This window comes from Actinia tenebrosa, unplaced genomic scaffold (genome assembly GCF_029948245.1).
Source record: "Actinia tenebrosa isolate PJP-AT-01 unplaced genomic scaffold, QUT_ActTen_1.0 PGA_scaffold3__52_contigs__length_22856419, whole genome shotgun sequence".
Classification (NCBI taxonomy): Eukaryota; Metazoa; Cnidaria; class Anthozoa; order Actiniaria; family Actiniidae; genus Actinia; species Actinia tenebrosa.
In genome coordinates, this window is record NW_028292580.1 from 12,595,097 (window position 1) to 12,622,596 (window position 27,500).

The following is a 27,500-nucleotide window of genomic DNA, read 5'->3' on the forward strand; positions in this document are numbered from 1 at the left end:
TTCCATTGGATCGTACCGCTGTGAATGTAATGACGGGTTTATTGGTAACGGCAAGTCTTGCACAGGTAATGCAAAATATTGAAGTTAGTTACGAGCCTTGGGGTCGCATATCAATTAAATATTGCTTTCTCTGAGAAATCCAAGGAGATTCTTTATAAATGCTGTCCAAGAGGGGGGAGAAGAAGAACGCAGAAAAAGAGAGGGAGAACGCATATTACACAAAGAATTTATATATCCAATCAAAGCGCTTCAGATTTACTACTCCGCCAGACTCCTCCTGGAAAGGCTAAATTACCTACTTTGCACAATAGAAAACTGTAAGATATAACAAAATTAATGCTCAAGGTTAAAAGGGGCTTGTGTCCAGATTATATACTTAAATTATTTTCAAATAATAATACCAATTACAATTTAAGGACTAAGGAATTTGTAATTCCTAGAATTCATGCCACGGGTTTTGGTGCTGAACTAGTCTACTCAACAGTCGTCATTAGTTTCGGTCTCAGATGGCCCGTGAGGATCTGGATCCGAAACTAATGACGAGTGCGGAGGAGACTAGTGCAGAACATGTTACCAAATAATTGAACAACCACCAAAAAAACGTGTCTCGTAGATGTATTATTGTCTAAGCAGAGAAGAGCGTTCGTGTGAAACATTTGTCAATTTTTATTTCCTTTGATAGTGCATGCACCAACTCAAGCTGTAACACCGAAGACTTCACCAACAAATGTAACAACGAGCACAATTAAGGAAACCACGAAAGCAGATATAGAACTCACTACTCCTGCGACAATAGACACCGAAACACCAATCACTTCGATAGTAATTACAGAAGAAACTGCTACATCAAGTATACTCGGTTTAGAAACCACAACAAGAAAAAAAGTGACTGAAATACCTAAAACTGATGAGAAGACTGAACAGCCTCCCACTAGAGAAAAAGAGACCGAACAGCCTGCCACTGGAGATAAGATAGGTCCAGTACCCACTACTGTAACACCTTCAACTGGTGAGAAGACTGAACAGCCGTCCCCTGGAGAAAAAGAGACTGAACAGCCTACCACCGGAGAAAAGATAGGTCCAGTACCCACTACTGTAACACCTTCAACTGGTGAGAGGACTGAACAGCCTATCACTGGAGAAAAAGAGACTGAACAGCCTACAACTGGAGAAAAGATAGGTCCAGTATCCACTACTGTAACACCTTCAACTGGTGAGAAGACTGATCAGACTATCACTGGAGAAAAAGAGACTGAACAGCCTACAACTGGAGAAAAGATAGGTCCAGTATCCACTACTGTAACACCTTCAACTGGTGAGAAGACCGAACAGCCTATCACTGGAGAAGAAGAGACTGAAGAGCCTACCACTGGAGCAAAGATAGTTCCAGTACCCATTACTGTAACACCTTCAACTGGTGAGAAGACTGAACAGCCTATCACTAGAGAAAAAGAGACTGAACAGCCTACTACTGGAGAAAAAGAGACTGAACAGCCTACCACTGGAGAAAAAGAGACTGAACTGCCTACCACTGGAGAAAAGGAGACTGAACAGCCTACCACTGGAGAAAAAGAGACTGAACAGCCTACCACTGAAGAAAAAGAGACTGAACAGCCTAACACTGGAGAAAAAGAGACTGAACAACCTATCACTGGAGAAAAAGAGACTGAACAGCCTACCACTGGAGAAAAAGAGACTGAACAGCCTACCACTGGAGAAAAAGAGACTGAACAGCCAACCACTGGAGAAAAAGAGACCGAACAGCCTACCACTGGAGATAAGATAGGTCCAGTACCCACTACTGTAACACCTTCAACTGGTGAGAAGACTGAACGGCCGTCCCCTGGCGAAAAAGAGACTGAACATCCTACCACTGGAGAAAAAGAGACCGAACAGCCTACCACTGGAGATAAGATAGGTCCAGTATCCACTACTGTAACACCTTCAACTGGTGAGAAGACTGAACAGCCTATCACTAGAGAAAAAGAGACTGAACAGTCTACTACTGGTGAAAAAGAGACTGAACAGCCTACCACTGGAGAAAAAGAGACTGAACAGCCTACCACTGGAGATAAGATAGGTCCAGTACCCACTACTGTAACACCTTCAACTGGTGAGAAGACTGAACAGCCTATCACTAGAGAAAAAGAGACTGAACAGCCTACTACTGGAGAAAAAGAGACTGAACAGCCTACCACTGGAGAAAAAGAGACTCAACAGCCTACCACTGGAGAAAAAGAGACTGAACAGCCTACCACTGGAGAAAAAGAGACTGAACGGGCTACCACTGGAGATAAGATAGGTCCAGTACCCACTACTGTAGCACCTTCAACTGGTGAGAAGACTGAACAGCCTATCACTAGAGAAAAAGAGACTGAACAGCCTACTACTGGAGAAAAAGAGACTGAACTGCCTACCACTGGAGAAGAAGAGACCGAACAGCCTACCACTGGAGATAAGATAGGTCCAGGATCCACTACTGTAACACCTTCAACTGGTGAGAAGACTGAACAGCCTATCACTAGAGAAAAAGAGACTGAACAGCCTACTACTGGAGAAAAAGAGACTGAACAGCCTACCACTGGAGAAAAAGAGACTGAACAGCCTACCACTGGAGATAAGATAGGTCCAGTACCCACTACTGCAACACCTTCAACTGGTGAGAAGACTGAACAGCCTATCACTAGAGAAAAAGAGACTGAACAGCCTACTACTGGAGAAAAAGAGACTGAACAGCCTACCACTGGAGAAAAAGAGACTCAACAGCCTACCACTGGAGAAAAAGAGACTGAACAGCCTACCACTGGAGAAAAAGAGACTCAACAGCCTACCACTGGAGATAAGATAGGTCCAGTACCCACTACGGTAGCACCTTCAACTGGTGAGAAGACTGAACAGCCTATCACTAGAGAAAAAGAGACTGAACAGCCTACTACTGGAGAAAAAGAGACTGAACTGCCTACCACTGGAGAAAAAGAGACCGAACAGCCTACCACTGGAGATAAGATAGATCCAGTACCCACTACTGTAACACCTTCAACTGGTGAGAAGACTGAACAGCCTATCACTAGAGAAAAAGAGACTGAACGGCCTACTACTGGAGAAAAAGAGACTGAACAGCCTACCACTGGAGAAAAAGAGACTCAACAGCCTACCACTGGAGATAAGATAGGTCCAGTACCCACTACTGCAACACCTTCAACTGGTGAGAAGACTGAACAGCCTATCACTAGAGAAAAAGAGACTGAACAGCCTACTACTGGAGAAAAAGAGACTGAACAGCCTACCACTGGAGAAAAAGAGACTGAACAGCCTACCACTGGAGATAAGATAGGTCCAGTACCCACTACTGCAACACCTTCAACTGGTGAGAAGACTGAACAGCCTATCACTAGAGAAAAAGAGACTGAACAGCCTACTACTGGAGAAAAAGAGACTGAACAGCCTACCACTGGAGAAAAAGAGACTGAACAGCCTACCACTGGAGAAAAAGAGACTGAACAGCCTACCACTGGAGAAAAAGAGACTCAACAGCCTACCACTGGAGATAAGATAGGTCCAGTACCAACTACGGTAGCACCTTCAACTGGTGAGAAGACTGAACAGCCTATCACTGGAGAAAAAGAGACTGAACAGCCTACTACTGGAGAAAAAGAGACTGAACTGCCTACCACTGGAGAAAAAGAGACCGAACAGCCTACCACTGGAGATAAGATAGGTCCAGTACCCACTACTGTAACACCTTCAACTGGTGAGAAGACTGAACAGCCTACCACTGGAGAAAAAGAGACTCAACAGCCTACTACTGTAGAAGAAAAGACTGAGAAGCCTACCACTGTAGATGAAGAGACAGAACAACCTACCATCGGAGATAAAGAGACTGAAAAGGCTACAACAAGTGTAGAAATTACTCCAAAAACGGGTATGGTATATATGCTCAAAATGCTTAGATTATTTGTATTTTAAAAGTAGGCTCAAATTACAGGATTTTTAAAATTTTATTTACGGCGATCGCATACGGTGATGCATACAATTCTTGGTCATATTCGTAATTTGTTTTTTCTCTTGACATTTTTCATCTAATTTAAGATTTAGGATTTTAAAATAATGTTTATTCATGAAACTTATCTCTTATGGCACACACATCATTTTTCATCCCCCCCCCCTCCCCTCTCGTTTTACTGCTATAATTGACATACTGAATAATATTTGCGTTTCAATCAGAAATTCGTACCGAAACAACACAAACTCCGCGCCCTCAGATAAAGGTAACCACATCTACCGTCACTGAAGACAAACGAACTGGCAAACCAACAACTGGTGAAGTAGTAACTGGCAAACCGACCACCACTGCTGAAGTAGTAACTGGAAAACCAACCACTGATGAACCAGCCACAACTGCTGAAGTAATAACTGGAAAACCAACAACTGGTGAAGTAGTAACTGAAAAACCAACCACTGGTAAAGTAGTAACTGGAAAACCAGCCACCACTGATGAAGTAGTAACTAGAAAATCAACCACTGGCGAAGAATTACCTGGAAAACCAACCACTGCCGAAGTAGTAACTGGGAAACCAACCATAACTGATGAAGTAGTAACTAGAAAACCAACCACTGGTGAAGTAGAAACTGGAAAACCAACCACTGGTGAAGTAGAAACTGGAAAACCAACCACTGGTGAAGAATTACCTGGAAAACCAACAACTGGTGAAGTAATAACTGGAAAACCAACCATAACTGATGAAGTAGTAACTAGAAAACCACCCACTGGTGAAGTAGAAACTGGAAAACCAACCACTGGTGAAGAATTACCTGAAAAACCAACCACTGCCGAAGTGGTAACTGGGAAACCAACCACCACTGCTGAAGAAGTGACTGGAAAAACAAGCACCACTGCTGAAGTAGCAACCGGAACATTAACCACTGGCGAAGAAGTAACTGGAAAACCAACCACTGGTGAAGTAGTCACTGGAAAACCAACGACCACTGAAAAAGTAGACACTGAAAAATCGACTAAAGAAGAAAGGATAGGTCCAGTAACCGCTTCTGTGGTAACTATGACTGAGAAGACTGAACAGCCTACTACTGGAGAAGAAGAGACTGAACAGCCTATTACTGGAGAAAAAATAGGTCCAGTTCGCACTACTGTAACACCTTCAACTGGTGAGAAGACGGAACAGCCTATCACTGAAGAAGAAGAGACTGAAGAGCCAAGCACTGGAGAAAAAGAGACTGAACAGCCTACAACAGAAGAAGCAGACACTGAACAGCCTACCACTAGAGAAAAGATAGGTGCAGTTTCCACTACTGTAACACCTTCAACTGGTGAGAAGACTGAACAGCCTATCACTGAAGAAGAAGAGACTGAACAGCCTACTACTGGAGAAAAAGAGACTGAACAGCCTACCACTGGAGAAAAAGAGCCCGAACAGCCTACCACTGGAGAAAAGACAGGTCTAGTACCCACTACTGTAACACCTTCAACTGGTGAGAAGACCGAACAGTCTATCACTGGAGAAAAAGAGACTGAACAGCCTACAACTGGAGAAAAGATAGGTCCAGTATCCACTACTGTAACACCTTCAACTGGTGAGAAGACCGAACAGCCTATCACTGGAGAAGAAGAGACTGAAGAGCCTACCACTGGAGCAAAGATAGTTCCAGTACCCATTACTGTAACACCTTCAACTGGTGAGAAGACTGAACAGCCTATCACTGGAAAAGAAGAGACTGAAGAGCCTACCACTGGAGGAAAGATAGGTCCAGTACCCACTACTGTAACACCTTCAACTGGTGAGAAGACTGAACAGACTACCACTGGAGAAAAAGAGACTCAACAGCCTACCACTGGAAAAAAGATAGGTCCAATACCCGCTACTGTAACACCTTCAACTGGTGAGAAGACTGATCAGACTATCACTGGAGAAAAAGAGACTGAACAGCCTACCACTGGAAAAAAGATAGGTCCAATAACCGCTACTGTAACACCTTCAACTGGTGAGAAGACTGAACAGCCTATCACTGGAGAAAAAGAGACTGAACATCCTATCACTGGAGAAAAAGAGACCGAACAGCCTACAACTGGAGAAGAAGAGACTGAACAGCCTACCACTGGAGAAAAAGAGACCGAACAGCCTACCACTGGAGATAAGATAGGTCCAGTAGCCACTACTGTAACACCTTCAACTGGTGAGAAGACTGAACAGCCTATCACTGGAGAAAAAGAGACTGAACATCCTATCACTGGAGAAAAAGAGACCGAACAGCCTACAACTGGAGAAGAAGAGACTGAACAGCCTACCACTGTAGAAAAGATAGGTCCAGTACACACTGCTGTAACACCTTCAACTGGTGAGAAGACTGACCAGCCTACCACTGGAGAAGAGACTGGACAACCTACCACTGGAGTAAAAGAGACTGAACATCCCACCAGTGGAGAAAAAATAGGTCCTATACACGTTACGTTCGAGCCTACTACATACAAAAAATTGAAACCTCCAACCACCGATGAGGTCGATATTACAGAAAAACCAACATCGATGGACAAGGTTACGGTAAAGCCTACGACAGGATCGTTCATGATCACAGGAGATGTTGTGACCAAGAAAACAACAGTGTCTCCTGAAACAGGCAAGAAGCTATCAATACATTACAGTGCGACACGCTTAATTGTGGCCACCCAACTAATTTTTTACCAATGCCGTTCATTTCTTTCCCGCCAAATGTTTCAATTAATCAATAGACTTAACTTTTACGAAACAGTACTGTGTTCACCTGCAAAGGGACCAAAATAGGTATCACCTTGGCAAATTCTTAGCGATTTAGTTAACTCTTAAAGAAATGATTTTAAATATTTTCGTTTACGCTAAGTAAGTTCATGTGCAAATGCATAAATTCTGGCTCTCTTATTGGCTAACCAGTAAAAGATTAAGTTGGATGGCTATGATTAGGCACGTCGTATGCACTATAATATGTGTTTGGTGCATGATATAGAGAAAGGTAACCAAATACTCTACGATGACATCGTCTTTGTATTTAATTTTATCAAAGAACATACATTTTACAATTATAACTTACATATTTCTTCCGCGCTGATTAGTTATTCTTTATCATCAATAAGAGCACAGACAGATGAAGCTGAGGTGAACGAGCGCGCGCTATTTCCGTTCGTTGTTTTGGCCACTGAAAAGGAGAAGTTCTTATCGTTTTTGTTATTGTAAAAAAACATATAGACATCAGTTTTGTTTGTGTTTGTTCTTTTTTATTTGACAGACACTTAAAAAACTGATGTCTATTTGTTAAAGTGCCTATCACCCTTCTGACAATATTCTCAGTATTGATTCTACATGGGGTAAGATGTTGAATAACCCGAAAAAATTACATAGTTTGAGTGCGGCTTCTTGAAGTTATAAAGGTTTTTCCACGCCATATGCTAATGCTGTGACGTATGAGGAGTAATCATTTAATATACAAAACACTACTGGTACAGATAATACGTCATTGTTTCCCCCATTGCTCTTATAGAAATTATTGCAAGTTAGTTTTCCCATAGAAGCCGGTGTTTCGAATTACGAGAAACAACAAATAACCATAAATGCCTCCTCATACGTTACAGCATTAGCATATGACATGGATAAACCTTCATAACTCCAAGAAGCCGCACTCAAACTATGTAATTTTTTCGGGTTATTCAACATCTTACCCCATGTAGAATCAATACTGAGAATTTTGTCAGAAGGGTGATAGGCACTTTAAAGTGAGCGCGGAGAAGATAAAATTCCTATATCCAAGTGGCATTATAAATTTCTGTTATATATACTTAATTTTGAAACGAGGTTTTTATTATTTTGAACATAATCACTTCAAAATATACTACGAAAGGTGCAAGTCGAAGCAGACATTTTAAAGTGCAATTTCATCATCGAGAAAATTAAAACATTAAGGTAGAAAAGAAAAAAAATTGTATTATTTCTTAATTATCTCTCATTTAGACATTATAACAGAAAAGGTGCAAACAAAACTACCTCAAGAAAAGGTAACATCACAGCCAACCACTTCTCAAAAAGTTACGGGAAGACCAACCACTGGCGAATTAGTAACTGGAAAACCAATCACTGGTGAATTAGTAACTGGAAAACCAGCCACTGATGAAGCAGTAACTGAAAAACCAACCACTGGTGAATTAGTAACTGGAAAACCAACCACTGGTGAAGTAGTAACTGGAAAACCAGCCACTGGTAAAGTAGTAACTGGAAAACCAACCACTGGTAAAGTAGTAACTGGAAAACCAACCACCGGTGAAGTAGTAACTAGAAAACCAATCACTGGTGAAGCAGTAACTGGAAAACCAACCACTGGTGAAGCAGTAACTGGAAAACCAACCACTGATGAAATAGTAACTGCAAAACCAACCACTGGGGAAGTAGTAACTGGAAAACCAACCACTGGGGAAGTAGTAACTGGAAAACCATCCACTGGTGAAGTAGCAACTGGAAAACCAACCACCGGTGAAGTAGTAACTAGAAAACCAATCACTGGTGAAGTAGTAACTGGAAAACCAACCACTGGTGAAGCAGCAACTGGAAAACCAACCACTGATGAAATAGTCACTGCAAAACCAACCACTGGGGAAGTAGTAACTGGAAAACCAACCACTGGGGAAGTAGTATCTGGAAAACCAACCACTGGTAAAGTAGCAACTGGAAAACCAACCACTGGTGAAGTAGCAACTGGAAAACCAACCACTGGTGAAGTAGCAACTGGAAAACCAACCACTGGTGAAGTAGCAACTGGAAAACCAACCACTGGTGAAATAGTAACTGGAAAGCCATCCACTGATGAAATAGTAACTGCAAAACCAACCACTGGGGAAGTAGTAACTGGAAAACCAACCACTGGGGAAGTAGTAACTGGAAAACCAACCACTGGTGAAGTAGTAACTGGAAAACCAACCACTGATGAAATAGTAACTGCAAAACCAACCACTGGGGAAGTAGTAACTGGAAAACCAACCACTGGTGAAATAGTAACTGGAAAGCCATCCACTGATGAAATAGTAACTGGAAAACCAACCACTGGTGAAGCAGTAACTGGAAAACCAACCACTGGGGAAGTAGTAACTGGAAAACCAACCACTGGTGAAGTAGTAACTGGAAAATCAATCACTGGTGAAGTAGCAACTGGAAAACCAACCACTGGGGAAGTAGTAACTGGAAAACCAACCACTGGGGAAGTAGTAACTGGAAAACCAACCACTGGTGAAGTAGTAACTGGAAAACCATCCACCGGTGAATTAGTAACTGGAAAGCCAACCACTGGTGAAGTAGTAACTGGAAAACCATCCACCGGTGAATTAGTAACTGGAAAGCCAACCACTGGTGAAGTAGTAAGTGGAAAACCAACCACTGGTGAAGTAGTAACGGGAAAACCAACCACTGGTGAAGTAGTAACTGGAAAACCATCCACCGGTGTATTAGTAACTGGAAAGCTAACCACTGGTGAAGTAGTAAGTGGAAAAGCATCGACTGCTGAAGTAGTAACTGGAAAACCAACTACTGGGAAAGTAGTAACTGGAGAATCAACCACTACTGCTGAAAAACCAACTACTGGTGAAACGGTTTTGCCTGTAAACTTCTGTCCTGAAGGGAAACATGATTGCCATCCGAACGCCAATTGTTTCGTGCGTGATAATGGTTATGTTTGCCGTTGCAAAGAGGGTTTTGTTGGAAATGGGACGCAATGCCAAGGTAAATGAACGATTTGAAAAGTGAGGATTATTTTTTGTTATTTCTAACTTGTAGTTTTCAAGTTTTTCTACAATCCTTTAAATAATATTCTGTTTTAGATGAAGATGAATGCGTGAAACTTATCTCTGACTGTGATAAGAATACAAATTGCTTAAACACTTTAGGGTTGTATCGCTGTAACTGTAAGGCGGGTTACTCTGGTAACGGCTTTGTTTGCAAATTTGATATTATACTTTTTATTTTATTTGTAATATTTTATTGTGGAGATGTTGTGTTTGTTTCCAAAAACTGATCACGAAAAATATTGACCACCTTCTTTATTACATGATATACAAGAGAGGCATCCCATATCTATCCTAAATGTTAAACAATTGGGTGATTGAGAAACGAACGGTGGCAAATTTTGCTGTTCAGAAATAGAATATATACTTTTTAAATTTTGAAAAATCTAGGTATGAAATGCGAAGCTCTTGAACTCACTTCTCGAGCCGCTCCTGTAAAGGAGATCTACTTCGCTCCACCATTTGTTATTTCCTATAATGCAATGTTACTTCTTCACCAGACAAAGATGAATGCAGCGCAGAGACTCCTGTATGTAGTGTCCATGCTGAGTGTGTGAACACCTTGGGATCTTACCAATGTACATGTAAAAAAGGATTCCTGGGCAATGGAACAACATGCGAAGGTGATTACAAATAAATAGAAGTTATTAAATAAGTAATTAAATAACTAGAAATAATTATTTAACGTTTATTTTTTAACGTTTCAGATTTCAACGAATGTGCTGATGGAATTCTTAAGTGTGATATCAATGCAGAATGCTTCAACACTATTGGCTCCTACAAGTGCAAGTGTAAATATGGCTATGAAGGAGATGGAGTGAATTGCAAACGTAACGAAATTATATATTTTTCTATTATTTGCTTTTTACTTTCGTTATGAAATGCATGCACTTCATTGTCATTCCCTGCCAGGGGTATCTGACTATACCACTTCCCTTGCCCCAATTTATTTCTTAAGAATTTCAGCGGTGAAATATGTTGTTTTTCAGAACTTGATAGTGATTGTGATCCAGAATGCACCGGCAATACTGTTTGCGTGAAGAATGGTACTATCAGTCAATGCGAGTGTAAACAGGGATACATACGACAAGGATTAGTATGTGTAGGTGAGTAAAACAAAGAAATAATCAAATTGTTATCAAATAATTGTTTCTATCCATGGTCTGTCATGTGGCGTGTGTCTGTCTTTTCATTTGTTTGGTTGTTCTGATTTATTTGTTTGTATGAGTTTTCATTTGCTTAACACGTTAGTTATTTTAGATCGCGACGAATGCAAAGATGGCTCTCACTCGTTTCCCATCAATGCCTTGTGTACGAACACAGACGGCTCGTATCTTTGTCTCAGGGTTACTATTGAGACATATAGATTGTTTCACCATAAAGTCCCTCGAAGTCAAACTAAAATTCCTAAAAAATTCCTTTCTTTTTGTTCGTTTAACTTTTGAAAAGAATTATTTAAAGTAGTTTTAGAAGTTTCGATTAATATCACTAACTTTACCCATTTTAAATTTTCGTTTATTCTTCCGAAAACCCAGATATAAATGAGTGTGAATCAGTTGCTGTGAACGGGTGTCCTGAAAACTCGATGTGCTCCAACACAGAGGGATCATATGTTTGTCAATGTATGGAGGGATTTACTGGTGATGGAAGGACATGTTCTGGTAAGTATATGTAGGACAGAGACGTAGTAACGTAAAGTTTTAGGGGGAAGGGGAGGGAGCTAAAATGAACATTGTATAGGCATTTATTAAACTGCAATAGTGCTAATTACAGATAATTGAACTGATAATGGTTATGGATCTTTGTTCAAATTTCCTGAACCATCTGTTTTAAATTTACAGACATTGATGAATGTACCTCTGGAATGGACGACTGTAGCCCTTATGCGCTGTGCACGAATACAGAAGGCTCATTCATTTGTCGATGTCTACGCGGTTTTAATGGTGACGGCAAGACTTGTGTAGGCAAGTGACACAGGCATCCCAAGTTTGCATTTTATATTGGCTGCATAAATGTACCCGAATGTGTCTAGCAAAGGCACTTTTATTTCATTTCCCAGAAGCACTTGCGATATAGAAGTGAGACCGCTCATCTATAAACCATTTATATGCGACGTTAAAGCAGCTCGATATGGGGGAGTAAACAAAAGAATTCCAATGTCCTGAGAATTGGAACCTATTGTTTTGTACGCCAGATTAAGCTGCATTTTTAAGTGCTGCAAGGGGTCTATGAGTTTCATCCAAGAACGTTAAATGAACACGGTGTCGCTTGTAAATATAATTATTATATGACCGTGAATCTTAGAGCCTGGACACTAGCAAATCGAGCAATCTGATTGTATAGATCGCATCGCGGACTGGTCTAGATTCTCCGGTATTAACCGGTCCGATCGCATATTAATCATACGGCAAAAACATTTTGTCCTTTTCAATAAAAAGAGGTCATATAATAAAACTCTTATCAACCGAGCTTGGTCGGTCTGTACGGGATAATCTTGACCTCGGTCGGGTACAGACCTCGGTCGAGATTATCCCGTACAGACCTCCCGCTCGGTTAATAAGATCTAATTATTCGTTGGTCATCACTGAGGTGCCACGAGGGTCTGGATCCCTCGTATTTCCTCAAAAAAATTTGTTTTGATTCAATTTACCAGATGAATAGAATACTGGTGAAAATAACACTGCCAAATCGCATTTTAATTTCACCTCATTTTGAATTTTTCTTTTTTCTTTTCTTTTAAAATATAGACGCAATGTCCGTGTGTCTGCCAGAGTGCGGTGAAAATTCCGAGTGCAAGCTCCAAGATGGTCGTCCACAGTGTGTCTGTAAACAAGGCTATCAAGGTCCATCGTGTACTGGTACGTTTTTCCAACTTCCCCTATATAATATAAGAACTACAACCAAAGCAATAGCAACAACGACAGCAACCATTATACATGTAAGCAAGAACTCTGAACAACAATGTCAGCGAAGACTCGAACAGCAACAACCACCGAGCTATTTTTGCTTTTAGATTTCTCTCTAATCTGTCCTCTTTTCCAGACATTGATGAATGTAGGAGTGAAGAGAACGACTGCAGTGCTAATGCTCTTTGCACTAACATTCCTGGTTCGTATGTCTGTCGATGTTTACGTGGATTCGCTGGAGACGGCAAAACATGTGATGGTAATATGAACTATAATCACACACACAATACAATTACAACTGTACATTATGTAAAGTCAATATCTCATGAACATATACATGTGGCAAACAACTTAGTTAAAACTACTTCTTTTGTAATAAACGATGTGGTTGCCTGAAATACATATCGTCGTCGTTTTGTGTTCTTCTGATTTCCCCAGATTTTTCCTTTAAATTGTTAACATTGAAAATTTATTCCAAGTTATAATACCCGCACTGCACCCTAAGACATTAATGACAGGTTTTTACAAAGGAATAAAATGCTTAAATAATATTTTTTGTAGCCATGACAGTGATAACAGCAAGACCACCTACGAAGATAGCACAAAAAAAGACAACTGAACAACAAACCACTGCTGAACAGCCTACCACAGGAGAAAAGATAGGTCCAGCACCCTCTACTGTAACACCTACAACTGGTGAGAAGACTGGACAGACTACCACTGGAGAAAAAAAGACTGAACAGCCTATCACTGGAAAAAAAGAGACTGAACAGCCTATCACTGGAGAAAAAGAGACTGAACAGCCTACCACTGGAGAAAAGATACGTCCGGTACCCACTACTTTAACACCTACAACTGGTGAGAAGACCGAACAGCCTATAACTGGAGAAAAAGAGACTGAACAGCCTACCACTGGAGAAAAGATAGGTCCGGTACCCACTACTTTAACACCTTCAACTGGTGAGAAGACGGAACAGCCTATAACTGGAGAAAAAGAGACTGAACAGTCTACCACCGGAGAAAAGATAGGTCCAGTACCCACTACTGTAACACCTTCAACTGGTGACAAGACTGAACAGCCAACCATTGGAGAAAAAGAGACCGAACAGCCTACCACTGGAGATAAGACAGGTCCAGTATCCACTACTATAACACCTACAACTGGTGAGAAGACCGAACAGCCTATAACTGGAGAAAAAGAGACTGAACAGCCTACCACCGGAGAAAAGATAGGTCCAGTACCCACTACTTTAGCACCTACAACTGTTGCAAAGACCGAACAGCCTACAACCGGAGAAAAGATAGGTCCAGTACCCACTACTGTAACACCTTCAACTGGTGACAAGACTGAACAGCCAACCATTGGAGAAAAAGAGACCGAACAGCCTACCACTGGAGATAAGATAGGTCCAGTATCCACTACTATAACACCTACAACTGGTGAGAAGACCGAACAGCCTATAACTGGAGAAAAAGAGACTGAACAGCCTACCACCGGAGAAAAGATAGGTCCAGTACCCACTACTTTAACACCTGCAACTGGTGAGAAGACCGAACAGTCTATAACTGGAGAAAAAGAGACTGAACAGCCTACCACCGGAGAAAAGATAGGTCCAGTATCCACTACTTTAACACCTACAACTGGTGAGAAGACCGAACAGCCTATCACTGGAGAAAAAGAGACTGAACAGCCTACCACTGGAGAAAAGATAGGTCCAGTACCCACTACTGTAACACCTTCAACTGGTGAGAAGACCGAGCAGCCTATCACTGGAGAAAAAGAGACTGAACAGGCTACAACTGGAGAAAAGATAGGTCCAGTACCCACTACTGTAACACCTTCAACTGGTGAGAAGACCGAACAGCCTATCACTGAAGAAAAAGAGACTGAACAGCCTATCACTGGAGAAAAAGAGACTGAACAGCCTACCGCTGGAGAAGAAGAGACTGAACAGCCTACCGCTGGAGAAGAAGAGACTGAACAGCCTACCGCTGGAGAAGAAGAGACTGAACAGTCTACTACAAGTGTAGAATTTTCTACAAAAACAGGTATGGTATAGATGCTCAAAACGCTTAGAGTATTTGTATTTTAGAAATAAGCTCAAAATACAGCATTTTTATTTTATTTTATATTATTTACGGCCAACACATGTCCTTAGTGCTGATGCGTACAATTGTTTGTCATATGCTTAATTTGTTTTTTCTCTTGATATTCTTCTTTGAAATTAATATTTAGGATTTTTAAATAGAGGATATTACATGGGCGCTTGGAGATACGAAATTTATCTTCGAGTGTGGAAAAGATTTTTCAACACGAGAAGATAAATTTCGTATCTCCAAGCCCCCATGTAATATTCTGTTTATTATATAATTATCCATAAAATCACCTTAATAAGATTTTTATTATTATAAAAAGTTTTTATTTGTAATCTGATAGCTTAAATAAACAGATTGAACGATATTTTCACATGTGAAAATATCAGTTTTTCGAAAAGCAGAAATATAGGTATTTTATAGATAATTATATGATAAATAGTTTTGATTAATGAAACTTATCTTTTATTGCACGTACATTATTTTCATCTTTTTCACTCCTTTTACTGCGTTTGACATACTGACTAATTTTTGCGTTTCAATCAGGAATTCTTACCGACATAACAAAAACTCCGCGCCCTCAGATAAAGGTCACCACATCCACCGTTACTGAAGACAAACGAACGGGCAAACCAACAAGTGCTAAAGTAGTAACTAAAAAACCAACCACTACTTCTAAAGTGGTAACTGGAAAACCAACCACTACTGAATTAGTAACTGGAAAACCAACCACTGGTAAAGTAGTAACTGGAAAACCAGCCACTGGTGAAGTAGTAACTGGCAAACCAACCACTGGTGAAGTAGTAACTGGAAAACCAGCCACTGGTGAAGTAGTAACTGGCAAACCAACCACTGGTGAAGTAGTAACTGGAAAACCAGCCACTGGTGAAGTAGTAACTGGAAAACCAACCACTGGTGAATTAGTAATTGGAAAACCAACCACTGGTGAAGTAGCAACTGCAAAACCAGCCACTGGTGAATTAATAACTGGAAAACCAGCCACGACTGGTGAAGAAGTAACTGGAAAACCAACCACTGGTGAAGTAGTAACTGGAAAACCAGCCACTGGTGAAGTAGTAACTGGAAAACCAACCACTGGTGAAGTAGTAACTGGAAAACCAACCACTGGTGAAGTAGTAACTGGAAAACCAACCACTGGTGAAGTAGTAACTGGAAAACCAGCCACTGGTGAAGTAGTAACTGGAAAACCAACCACTGGTGAAGTAGTAACTGGAAAACCAACCACTGGGGAAGTAGTAACTGGAAAACCAACCACTGGTGAAGTAGTAACTGGCAAACCAACCACTGGTGAAGTAATAACTGGAAAACCAGCCACTGGTGAAATAGTAACTGGAAGACCAACCACTGGTGAAGTAGTATCTGGAAAACCAACCACTGGTGAAGTAGTAACTGGAAAACCAGCCACGACTGGTGAAGTAGTAACTGGAAAACCAACCACTGGTGAAGTAGTAACTGGAAAACCAACCACTGGTGAAGTAGTAACTGGAAAACCAACCACTGGTGAAGTAGTAACTGGCAAACCAACCACTGGTGAAGTAATAACTGGAAAACCAGCCACTGGTGAAATAGTAACTGGAAGACCAACCACTGGTGAAGTAGTATCTGGAAAACCAACCACTGGTGAAGTAGTAACTGGAAAACCAGCCACGACTGGTGAAGTAGTAACTGGAAAACCAACCACTGATGAAGTAGTAACTGGAAAAACAACTACTACTGATGAAGTTGTAACTGGAAAACAAACCACTGGTGAAAAAGCAACTGGAAAACCAACCACTGATGAAGTAGTAATTGAGAAACCAACCACGGTAGAAATGATACGCCCAGTAACCGCTACTCTAGTAACTACAACTAAGGAGAAGACTGAAGAGCCTACCAATAGAGAAGAAGAGACTGAACGACCTACCACTGGAGAAAAAGAGACTGAACAGCCTCCTACAACTGTAGGAATTACTCCAAAAACAGGTATAGTATAATATGCTCAAAAAGCTTAGAGTATTTGTATTTTAGAAATAAGTTCAAAATACAGCATTTTTATTTACGGCAAACACATGTACTTAGTGCTGATACATACTATTGTTTGTCATATGCGTAATTTTTGTTTTTTCTCTTCTTATTATTCTTTGAAATTCAGATTTAGGATTTTTAAATGATTTTATTTAATGAAACTCATCTTTTATTGCACGTACATTATTTTTCATATTTTTCCCCCTTTTAATGCGATCACTGACATACTAATTTTTGCGTTTCAATCAGGAATTCTTACCGACATAACAAAAACTCCGCGCCCTCAGATAAAGGTAACCACATCCACCGTTACTGAAGACAAACGAACTGGAAAACCAACAACTGGTGAAGTTGCTACTGGAAAACCAACCACCACTGCTGAAGTAGTAACTAGAAAACCAACCATAACTGATGAAGTAGTAACTAGAAAACCAACCACTGGTAAAGTAGAAACTGGAAAACCAACCACTGGTCAAGTAGTACCTGGAAAACAAACAACTGGTGAAGTAGTAACTGGAAAACCGACTTCCACTGCTGAAGTAGTAACTAGAAAACCAACCATAACTGATGAAGTAGTAACTAGAAAACCAACCACTAGTGAAGTAGCAACTGGAAAACCAACAACTGGTGAAGTAGAAACTGGAAAACCAACAACTGGTGAAGTAGTAACTGGAAAACCGACCATCACTGGTAAAGTAGTAACTGGAAAACCAACCATAACTGATGAAGTAGTAACTAGAAAACCAACCACTGGTGAAGTAGCAACTGGAAAACCAACCACTGATGGAGTAGCAACTGGAAAACCGACCTCCACTGCTGAAGTAGTAACTAGAAAACCAACCATAACTGATGAAGTAGTAACTAGAAAACCAACCACTGGTGAAGTAGCAACTGGAAAATCAACCACTGATGAGGTAGCAACTGAAAAACCAACCACTGCTGAAGTAATAACTGGAAAACCATCCACCATTGATGAAGTAGTAACTGAAAGACCAACCACTGGAGAAGTAATAACTGGAAAACCAACCACTCCCAAAGTAGGAACTGGCAAGCCAGCCACCACTGATGAAATAGTAACTGCGACACAAGCTACTGGTGAAGTAGCAAATGGAAAATCAACTACTGCTGAAGCAGTAACTGCAAAACCAGCCTCCACTGATGAAGTAGCAACTGGAAAACCAACCACTGGTGAAGTAGAAACTGGAAAACCAACCACTGGTGAAGTAGTAACTGGAAAACCAACCACTGGTGAAGTAGTAACTGGAAAACCAACCACTGCTGAAGTAGTAACTGAAACACAAGCCACTGGTGAAGTAGCAACTGGAAAACCAACCACTGCTGAAATAGCAACTGCAAAAACAACCACTGGTGAAGTAGAAACTGCAAAACCTACCACTGGTGAAGTAGCAACTGAAAAACCAACCACTGGTGAAGTAGTAACTGGAAAACCAACCACTGGTGAAGTAGTAACTGGAAAACTAGCCACCACTGATAAAGTAGTAACTGGAAAACCAATCACTGCTAAAATAGTAATTGAAAAATCGACCACGGTAGAAATGATAGGTCCAGTAACCGCTACTCTAGTAACCACAACTAAGGATAAGACTGAACAGCCTACCACTGGAGAAGAAGAGACTGAACAGCCTACCACTGGAGAAGAAGAGAGTAAACAGCCTACCACTGGAGAAAAAGAGACTGAACAGCGTCCTACGAGTGTAGGAATTACTCCAAAAACAGGTATGGTATAATATGCAAAAAAATCGTAGAGTATTTGTATCTTAAAAATAAGTTCAAAATACAGCATTTTAATTTTAATTACGGCGAACACATGTACTTAGTGCTGATACATACCATTGTTTGTCATATGCGTAGTTTTCGTTTTTCCTTCTTAATATTCTACTTTGAAATAAATATTTAGGACTTTAAAATAATTTTAATTAATGAAACTTATCTTTTATTGCACGTACATTATTTTTTATCTCCCCCCCCCCCCCCCCCTTTTTAATGCGATCACTGACATACTAATTTTTGCGTTTCGATCAGGAATTCTTACCGACATAACAAAAACTCCGCGCCCTCAGATAAAGGTCACCACATCCACCGTTACTGAAGACAAACGAACTGGAAGACCAACAACTGGTGAAGTAGTAACTGGAAAACCGACCAACACTGCTGAAGTAGTAACTAGAAAACCAACCATAGCTGATGAAGTAGTAACTGGAAAACCAACCACTGCTGAAGTAGTAACTGGAAAACCAACCACTGGGAAAGTACTAACTGGAAAACCAATCTCTGATGAATTAGTGACTGGAAAAGCAACTACTGGGAAAGTAGTAACTGGAATACCAGCCACCACTGATGAAGTGATAACAGGAAAAACAACCACTGGTGAAGAAGTAACTGGAAAACCAACCACTGGTAAAGTAGTAACTGGAAAACCAACCACTGGCGAAGTAGAAACTGCAAAACCAGCCACTAGTTCTAAAGTGGTAACTGGAAAACCAACCTACTGCTGAAGTAGTAACTGAAACACAAGCCACTGATGAAGTAGTAACTGGAATACCAGCCACCACTTATGAAGTAGAAACTGGAAAAACAACCACCGCCAAAGTAGTAACTGGAAAACCAACCACTGCAGAAGTAGTAACTAGAAAACGAACGAACACTGAAGAAGTAGTAACTGGAAAATCTGTAACTGGAGAAAAAGAGACGGAAATGCCTACCACTAGAGAAAAGGAGACTGTACAGCCTACCACTGGAGAAACGTTAGGTCCGGTAACCGGTACTGTAGCACCTACAGCTGATGAGAGGACTGAACAGCCTACCACTGGAACAGAAGAGACTGCACAGCCTACCACTGGAACAGAAGAGACTGAACAGCTTACCACTGGAACAGAAGAGACTGCACAGCCTACCACTGGAACAGAAGAGACTGCACAGCCTACCACTGGAACAGAAGAGACTGAACAGCCTACCACTGGAACAGAAGAGACTAAACAGCCTACCACTGGAACAGAAGAGACTGCACAGCCTACCACTGGAGAAACGTTAGGTCCAGTAACCGGTACTGTAACACCTACAGCTGGTGAGAGGACTGAACAGTCTACCACTGGAGAAAAAGAATCGGAAATACCTACCACTGGAAAAAAGATAGGTCCAATACCCACTACTGTAACTTCTTCAACTGGTGAGAAGACTGAACAGCCTACCACTGGAGAAAAAGAGACTGAACAGCCTACCAGTGGTCCAGTACCTGCTACTCTAGCACCTACAACTGTTGCAAAGACCAAACGGCCTACCACTGGAGAAAAAGTGACTGAACAGCCTACCACTGGAGAAGAAGAGACTGAACTGCCTACAACAATTGTAGAAATTACTCCAAAAACGGGTATGGTATAGATGCTGAAAAAGCTTAGAGGATTTTGTGTTTTAAAAATAAGATCAAAATTCATCATTGGTTTTTTTATTTACGGCAAACGCATGTACTAAGTTTTGGTGAATATATTTGTTTGTCATATGCGTAATTTGTTTTTTTCATATCATTCTTCTAAATTAAGATTTACTATTTTTGAATAATTTAAATTCATGAAACTTATCTTTTACTGCACGTACATTGTTTTTCATCTTTTTTCCACCTTTTACTGCGGTAATTGACATACTGATTAATTTTTGCTTTTCAATCAGGAATTCTTACCGACATAACAAAAACTCCGCGCCCTCAGATAAAGGTAACCACATCCGCCGTTACTAAAGACAAACGAACTGGCAAACCAACAACTGCTGAAGTAGTAACTGGAAAGCCAACCACTACTGGTGAAGTAGCTACTGAAAAATCAATTACTGGTGAAGTAATAACTGAAAAACCAGCCACCACTGATGAAGTAGTAACTGAACGACCAACCACTGTTAAAGAAGAAACTGGAAAATCGACTACAGCAGAAAAGAAAGATCCAGTAACCGCTACTGTAGTAACTACAACTGAGGAGAAAACTGAACAGACTACCACTGTAGAAAAAGAGACGGAAATGCCTACCACTGGAGAAAAGATAGGTCCAGTACCCACTACTGTAACACCTTCAACTGGTGAGAGGACTGAACAGCCTATCACTGGAGAAGAAGAGACTGAACAGCCTACAACTGGAGAAAAGATAGGTGCAGTACCCACTACTGTAACACCTTCAACTGGTGAGAGGACTGAACAGCCTATCACTGGAGAAGAAGAGACTGAACAGCCTACCACTGGAGAAAAGATAGGTCCAGTACCCACTACTTTAGCACTTACAACTGTTGCAAAGACCGAACAGCCTACCACTGGAGAAAAGATAGGTCCAGTACCCACTACTTTAGCACCTACAACTGTTGCAAAGACCGAACAGCCTACCACTGGAGAAAAAGTGACTGAACAGCCTACCACTGGAGAAAAAAAGACTGAACTGCCTACAACAATTGTAGAAATTACTCCAAAAACGGGTATATATGCTCAAAAAGCTTAGAGTATTTGTATTTTAAAAGTAGGCTCAAAATACAGCATTGGTTTTTTTATTTACGGCAAACGCATGTACTAAGTGGTGATGCATACATTTGTTTGTCATATGCGTAATTTGTTTTTTTCATATCATATTCTTCTTGATATTCTTCTACTAAATTAAGATTTACGATTTTTGAATAATTTAAATTCATGACACTTATCTTTTACTGCACCTACATTATTTTTCATCTTTTTCCACCTTTTACTGCGGTAATTGACATACTGATTAATTTTTGCGTTTCAAACAGGAATTCTTACCGAAAAAACAGAAACTCAGCCTCCTCAGATAAAGGTAACCACATCCGCCGTCACTGAAGACAAACAAACTGGCAAAACAACAACTGGTGAAGTAGTAACTGGAAAACCAACCACTGATGAAGTAGTAACTGGAAAACCAACCACTACTGAAGTAGTAACTGGAAAACCAACCACTGGTGAAGTAGAAACTGGAAAACCAACCACTGCTGAAGTAGTAACTGGAAAACCAGCCGCTACTGAAGAAGTAACTGCAAAACCAACCACTGGTGCCGTAGAAACTGCAAAACCATCCACTGGTGAAGTAGTAACTGGAAAACCAACCACTGGTGAAGTAGTAACTGGAAAACCAACCACTGGTGAAGTAGTAACTGGAAAACCAACCACTGGTGAAGTAGTAACTGGAAAACCAACCACTAGTGAAGTAGTAACTGGAAAACCCACCACTGGTGAAGTGGTAACTGGAAAACCAACCACTGGTGCAGTAGTAACTGCAAAACCATCCACTGGTGAAGTAGTAACTGGAAAACCAACCACTGGTGAAGTAGTAACTGGAAAACCAGCCACTACTGAAGAAGTAACTGGAAAACCAACCAGTGGTAAAGTAGAAACTGCAAAACCAACCACTCGTGAAATAGAAACTGCAAAACCAACCACTAGTGAAGTAGTAACTGGAAAACCAACCACTGGTGAAGAAGTAACTGAAAAACCAACCACTGGTGAGGTAGTAACTGGAAAACCAGCCACCACTTCTGAAGTAGAAACTGGAAAACCAACCACTGCTGGAGAAACTGGAAAATCAGCCACTGCTGAAGTAGCAACTCCAAAACCAACCACTGGTGAAGTACAAACTGGAAAACCAACCACCACCTCTGAGGTAGAAACTGGAAAACCAACCACTGCTGGAATAGAAACTGGAAAACCATCCACTGCTGAAGTAGAAACTCCAAAACCAACCAATGGTGAAGAAGTAACTGGAAAACCAACCACAGGTGAAATAGTATCTGGAAAACCAACCACCACTGATGATGTAGTAACTGGAAAAACAACCACCACTGAAGAAGTAACTGGAAAACCAACCAGTGGTAAAGTAGTAACTGGAAAACCAAACACCACTGCTGAAGTAGGAACTGGAAAAACAACCACTGCTGAAGTAGTAACTGGAAAATCTACCACTGGGAAAGTAGTAACTGGAAAACCTACTACCACTGCTGAAGTAGTAACTGGAAAACCAACTCCTGGAAAAGTAGTAACTGGAGAATCAACCACTACTGCTGAAAAACCAACTACTGGTGAAGCGGTTTTGCCTGTAAACTTCTGTGCTGAAGGGAAACATGATTGTCATCCTAACGCCGATTGTTTCGTCCGTGATAATGGTTATGTTTGCCAATGCAAAGAGGGTTTTGGTGGAAATGGAACGCAATGCCATGGTAAACGAACTATTTGAAAAAGTGCGGAATAATATTTTGTCATTTCTAAGAAGAAGTGTTTTTCTGAAATCCTTGAAATAATATTTTCTTTTAGATGAAGATGAATGCGTAAATCTTATCGCAGACTGTGATGAGAATGCAAATTGCATGAACACTTTAGGGTCGTATCGCTGTAACTGCAAGGCGGGTTACTCTGGCAACGGCAATGTTTGCAAAGGTATTGTAACTTTTATCATATATTTTATTTTGAAAAATATCCCGGCTGTTGTGTTTGTTTTTAAATACTTATCAAGAAAAATATTGACCACATTTTTTTATACATGATATACAAGAGAGGTATTCTGAGAAGAAGCAAAATATCTATCCTAAATGTTAAACAATTGGTTTATTGAGAAACAAATGGTGGTAAATTTTTGCCGTTCAGAAATATTTTTTTTTCCATTTTGAAAAATCATGGTATGAAGTGCGAAGCTCGTTGACATCACTTCTCGAGCCGCTCCTGTAAAGGAGATCTACTTCGCTCCGCCAATTGTTATTCGCTATAATGCATTGTTAATTCTTCACCAGACAACGATGAATGCAGCGCAGAGACTCCTGTATGTAGCGTCCATGCTGAGTGTGTGAACACCTTGGGATCTTACCAATGTACATGTAAAAAAGGATTCCTGGGCAATGGGACAACATGCAAAGGTGATTAAATTTGAAATTAAAGTTTAAGATTAAATTTGAACTAGAAATATTTATTGAAAAAAAAAAGAACAACGGTACAGTAAAGAATGCACAACTTCAACAATACCAACACTTCAAAATTCAACGGACCTTCACTTGAACACGTCAATATTCTACACAAAACCGAGACTAATCCAAAGCAAAAGAGAACTCAAAACTGAATTTGTGTAACTTTTCAGATTTCAACGAATGTTCTAATGGAATTCTTAAGTGTGATATGAATGCAGACTGCATCAACACTATTGGCTCCTACAAGTGCAAGTGTAGAGATGGCTATGAAGGAGATGGAGTAGATTGTAGAGGTAACGAAATTATATTGATATTTCTTTTTTTTTCTTTTTTTTTTTTTTGCTGCTGTATCATGATACCGAGGTAGTAGCAGGGTGAACGTCTCTTTCACCTGCAATTCTTGTTTCTACGACAAGTAAATGTTTTTACTGAACCGAAATTGTCCGTAAATTCCGATGGTGAAAAACGACATGATGGGATAAACGTCTGCACAACAAAATGTTCATGAAACTGTGTGGTGACATTTCCCCCCCAGAACTTGGTAGGGATTGTGATCCAGAATGCACCGGCAATACTGTTTGCGTGAAGAAGGGCACTATCAGTCAATGCGAGTGTAAACAGGGATACATACGACAAGGATCAGTATGTGTAGGTGAGTAAAACAAAGAAATAATTAAATTGCTATCAAACAATCATTTATATCCATGGTATGTCATGTGGCGTGTGACTGTCTGTTCATTTGTTTGTATGTGTTTTCATTTGCTTAACACATCAGTTATTTTAGATCGCGACGAATGTAAAGACGGCTCTCACTCGTTTCCCATCAATGCCTTGTGTACGAACACAGAAGGCTCGTATCTTTGTCTCAGGGTTACTCTGGAGACATAAAGATTGTTTCACCATAAAGTCATAAAATCAAACAAAAATTCCAAAAATATATCTTGTCAAAAAAAAAATCTATAACCCAGAGGTTTGAGAAGGAGATAAGGCACAGGAGAAAAACTTCACAAACGTTTTTTTCTATTTTATCTTTCAATCCAAAGACATCAACGAATGTGTGGATGATGGTGTATGTGGTGTGAATGCTCTCTGCACCAATATGGAGGGATCGTATGTTTGCCGTTGCTTGGAGGGATACACTGGTGATGGAAAAACTTGCATAGGTGATTTTATCCATATAGTTAATCATGTAGTATTTCCTTTTTTTTACCCTTCCCTTTCCTTTCCTTTCTGTTCACTTCGTGGTTCTCCTAATTTCTTCCCCATTTGTCCCTTTTCCTAAGCCTCAATGAAAAGTATAGAGTCCCGTGAAAAGTTTAATGGTTTCGCCCATTTCAAAACTCGTATGGTTCCTCGATGACATTTTGAAGGTTATTTCTTGGTTGTTATGCGCGCTCACATCTTGGGCTCAATTCGAAAGTTGAAAATTAGGCAGTCACCTTAAACCAGCATTGCCCTTCACGCCCAGGGGTTTGAACAGGGGATAAGGCAGAGGAGAAAAACTTCACGAATGTTTTTTTCTTTTTTATCTTTCAATTCAAAGACATCAACGAGTGTGTGGATGATGGGGTATGTGGTGTGAATGCTCTCTGCACCAATATGAAGGGATCTTATGTTTGCCGTTGCTTGAGGGGATACACTGGTGATGGAAGGACTTGCATAGGTACTTTTATCCACATAGTTAGTCGTATAGTCTTTCCTTTGCTTTCCTTTCCTTTACTTGCTGTTCCCTTCGTGTTTCTTCTAATGTCTTCTCCATTCTTCCCTTTTCCTTGCTTAATGCACTTTTTGTTTCCATTTTCCATGCGATATGCTCGTACTTCGTTTCAGTAATGATTGTTGTTGTTTTTCCTAGATCTCGATGAATGTGTAGAAGGGGCTCATTCTTGTCCAAGTAATGCCTTATGTAGCAACACCCCTGGATCATATCGTTGTCGCTGTTTAAGGGGCTTCTCTGGAGATGGAGTAACCTGCAATGGTTTGTTCCTTTCTTACTGATACTTTATTGATAATCACTTCTTATTATATCTCAAACTATTTTCTTTTGCAGACATAGACGAGTGTTCTAGCGGTGACAACACATGTGACACTAACGCACTCTGCTCGAATGTCCCTGGATCGTATGTCTGCCGTTGTAAGAAAGGTTACGAGGAAGACGGACGAATTTGCCAAGGTATGTTAACTAGTAAGACTGGATTTTAATTTGAGTTGTTATATTTATTTTGACTCTAATGCCTCTTTCAAGTGGCTACACATACAGTTATTTCTTCTTCTTATGTCTTTATTGGTTTTTCCTGTGAATTTTCACCAATTGCACCGAGTTTCATGATAGGTTTAAGCAACAATAAAAATAGAATGGTCTTCCAAACAATGAACACCTAACCTACCTAACCTACACCTAACCTAACGAAAGAGGTTTTTACTATTGGGCAATCAAAATGGAGTTCCCTATAGACAACGTCTTACTAATTTCCCCAGACAAAGATGAATGCGTACTTGAAGAGCATGATTGTTCCGAGCTAGCTGATTGTATCAATACAGAAGGCTCGTTTGCCTGTCAGTGTATTGCTGGATACGAAGGCGATGGCAGGAACTGTACAGGTACGACTGGGGTAAAATTTCTATTTCTATAAAACAAAACGTTCTTCTTGCAGTGGGTTTAGTTTTGTCACATTTAATTGATATTGATATAATGTCAAATATCACTAACTTTACCCATTTCGAATTTTCGTTTATTCTTCCGAAAACCCAGATATAAACGAGTGTGAATCAGTTGCTGTGAACGGGTGTCCCGAAAACTCGATGTGCTCCAACACAAAGGGATCATATGTTTGTCAATGTATGGAGGGATTCACTGGTGATGGAAGGACATGTTCTGGTAAGTATATGTAGGACAGAGACGTGATAACGTAAAGTTTTAGGGGGAAGGGGAGGGAGCTAAAATGAACATTGTGTAGGCATTTATTAAACTGCAATAGTGCTAATTACAGATAATTGAACTGATAATAGTTATGGATCTTTGTTCAAATTTCCTGAACCATCTTTTTTAAATTTACAGACATTGATGAATGTACCTCTGGAATGGACGACTGTAGCCCTTATGCGCTGTGCACGAATACGGAAGGCTCATTCATTTGTCGATGTCTACGCGGTTTTAATGGTGACGGCAAGACTTGTGTAGGCAAGTGACAAGGCATCCCAAGTTTGCATTTTATATTGGCTGCATATATTTACCCGAATATGTCTAGGAAGGGCACTTTTATTTGATTTGCCAGAAGTCTTTTATCTCTAGGTTTCATGCAAGAACGTTAAATGAACGCTGTGTCCCTTGTAAATACAATCATTCTTTGGTCATCTATGGGTAGCAATGAGGGTCTTAGTTCTTCGTATTTCCGCAAAGATATAAAAGATAGATTGTTTTTGGATTCAGTGAATAAACAAAGCAATTGGTAAAAATAACATTGCGAAATCCCATTTAAAGTTCATCTAATATTTTACTTCTCATTTTTTCTTTTAAAAAATAGACGCAATGTCCGTTTGTCTGCCAGAGTGCGGTGAAAATGCCGAGTGCAAGCTCCAAGATGGTCGTCCACAATGTGTCTGTAAACAAGGATTTCAAGGTCCATCTTGCACTGGTAAGCCAATGGAGTTAACTTGAGCCATAAGACAAGAAGACTTTGGTGCACTTTACCCAAAATGCATATGGGAAGCACGCT

At 40.4% G+C, this 27,500-nt stretch overlaps 1 protein-coding gene across 1 annotated transcript in view; it reads left to right on the forward strand.

Annotated features, from left to right (window-relative positions):
• Window positions 1-27,500, forward strand: part of LOC116306668 (uncharacterized) — a 103,770-nt gene that overhangs the window by 33,456 nt on the left and 42,814 nt on the right. The window contains 30 exon segments of the mRNA XM_089035162.1: window positions 1-65; window positions 683-3,922; window positions 4,225-6,630; window positions 7,992-9,746; window positions 10,309-10,431; window positions 10,516-10,638; window positions 10,798-10,914; window positions 11,344-11,469; window positions 11,650-11,772; window positions 12,556-12,666; window positions 12,851-12,973; window positions 13,276-14,763; window positions 15,355-16,791; window positions 17,083-18,570; window positions 18,877-19,340; window positions 19,342-20,221; window positions 20,518-21,303; window positions 21,610-23,046; window positions 23,141-23,263; window positions 23,614-23,736; window positions 23,955-24,077; window positions 24,320-24,436; window positions 24,828-24,947; window positions 25,328-25,447; window positions 25,640-25,762; window positions 25,835-25,957; window positions 26,263-26,385; window positions 26,537-26,662; window positions 26,843-26,965; window positions 27,309-27,419. The exon segment at window positions 1-65 is cut by the window's left edge and continues 55 nt beyond it. Of these exon segments, the coding sequence (XP_088891288.1) occupies window positions 1-65; window positions 683-3,922; window positions 4,225-6,630; window positions 7,992-9,746; window positions 10,309-10,431; window positions 10,516-10,638; window positions 10,798-10,914; window positions 11,344-11,469; window positions 11,650-11,772; window positions 12,556-12,666; window positions 12,851-12,973; window positions 13,276-14,763; window positions 15,355-16,791; window positions 17,083-18,570; window positions 18,877-19,340; window positions 19,342-20,221; window positions 20,518-21,303; window positions 21,610-23,046; window positions 23,141-23,263; window positions 23,614-23,736; window positions 23,955-24,077; window positions 24,320-24,436; window positions 24,828-24,947; window positions 25,328-25,447; window positions 25,640-25,762; window positions 25,835-25,957; window positions 26,263-26,385; window positions 26,537-26,662; window positions 26,843-26,965; window positions 27,309-27,419 (17,747 nt within the window).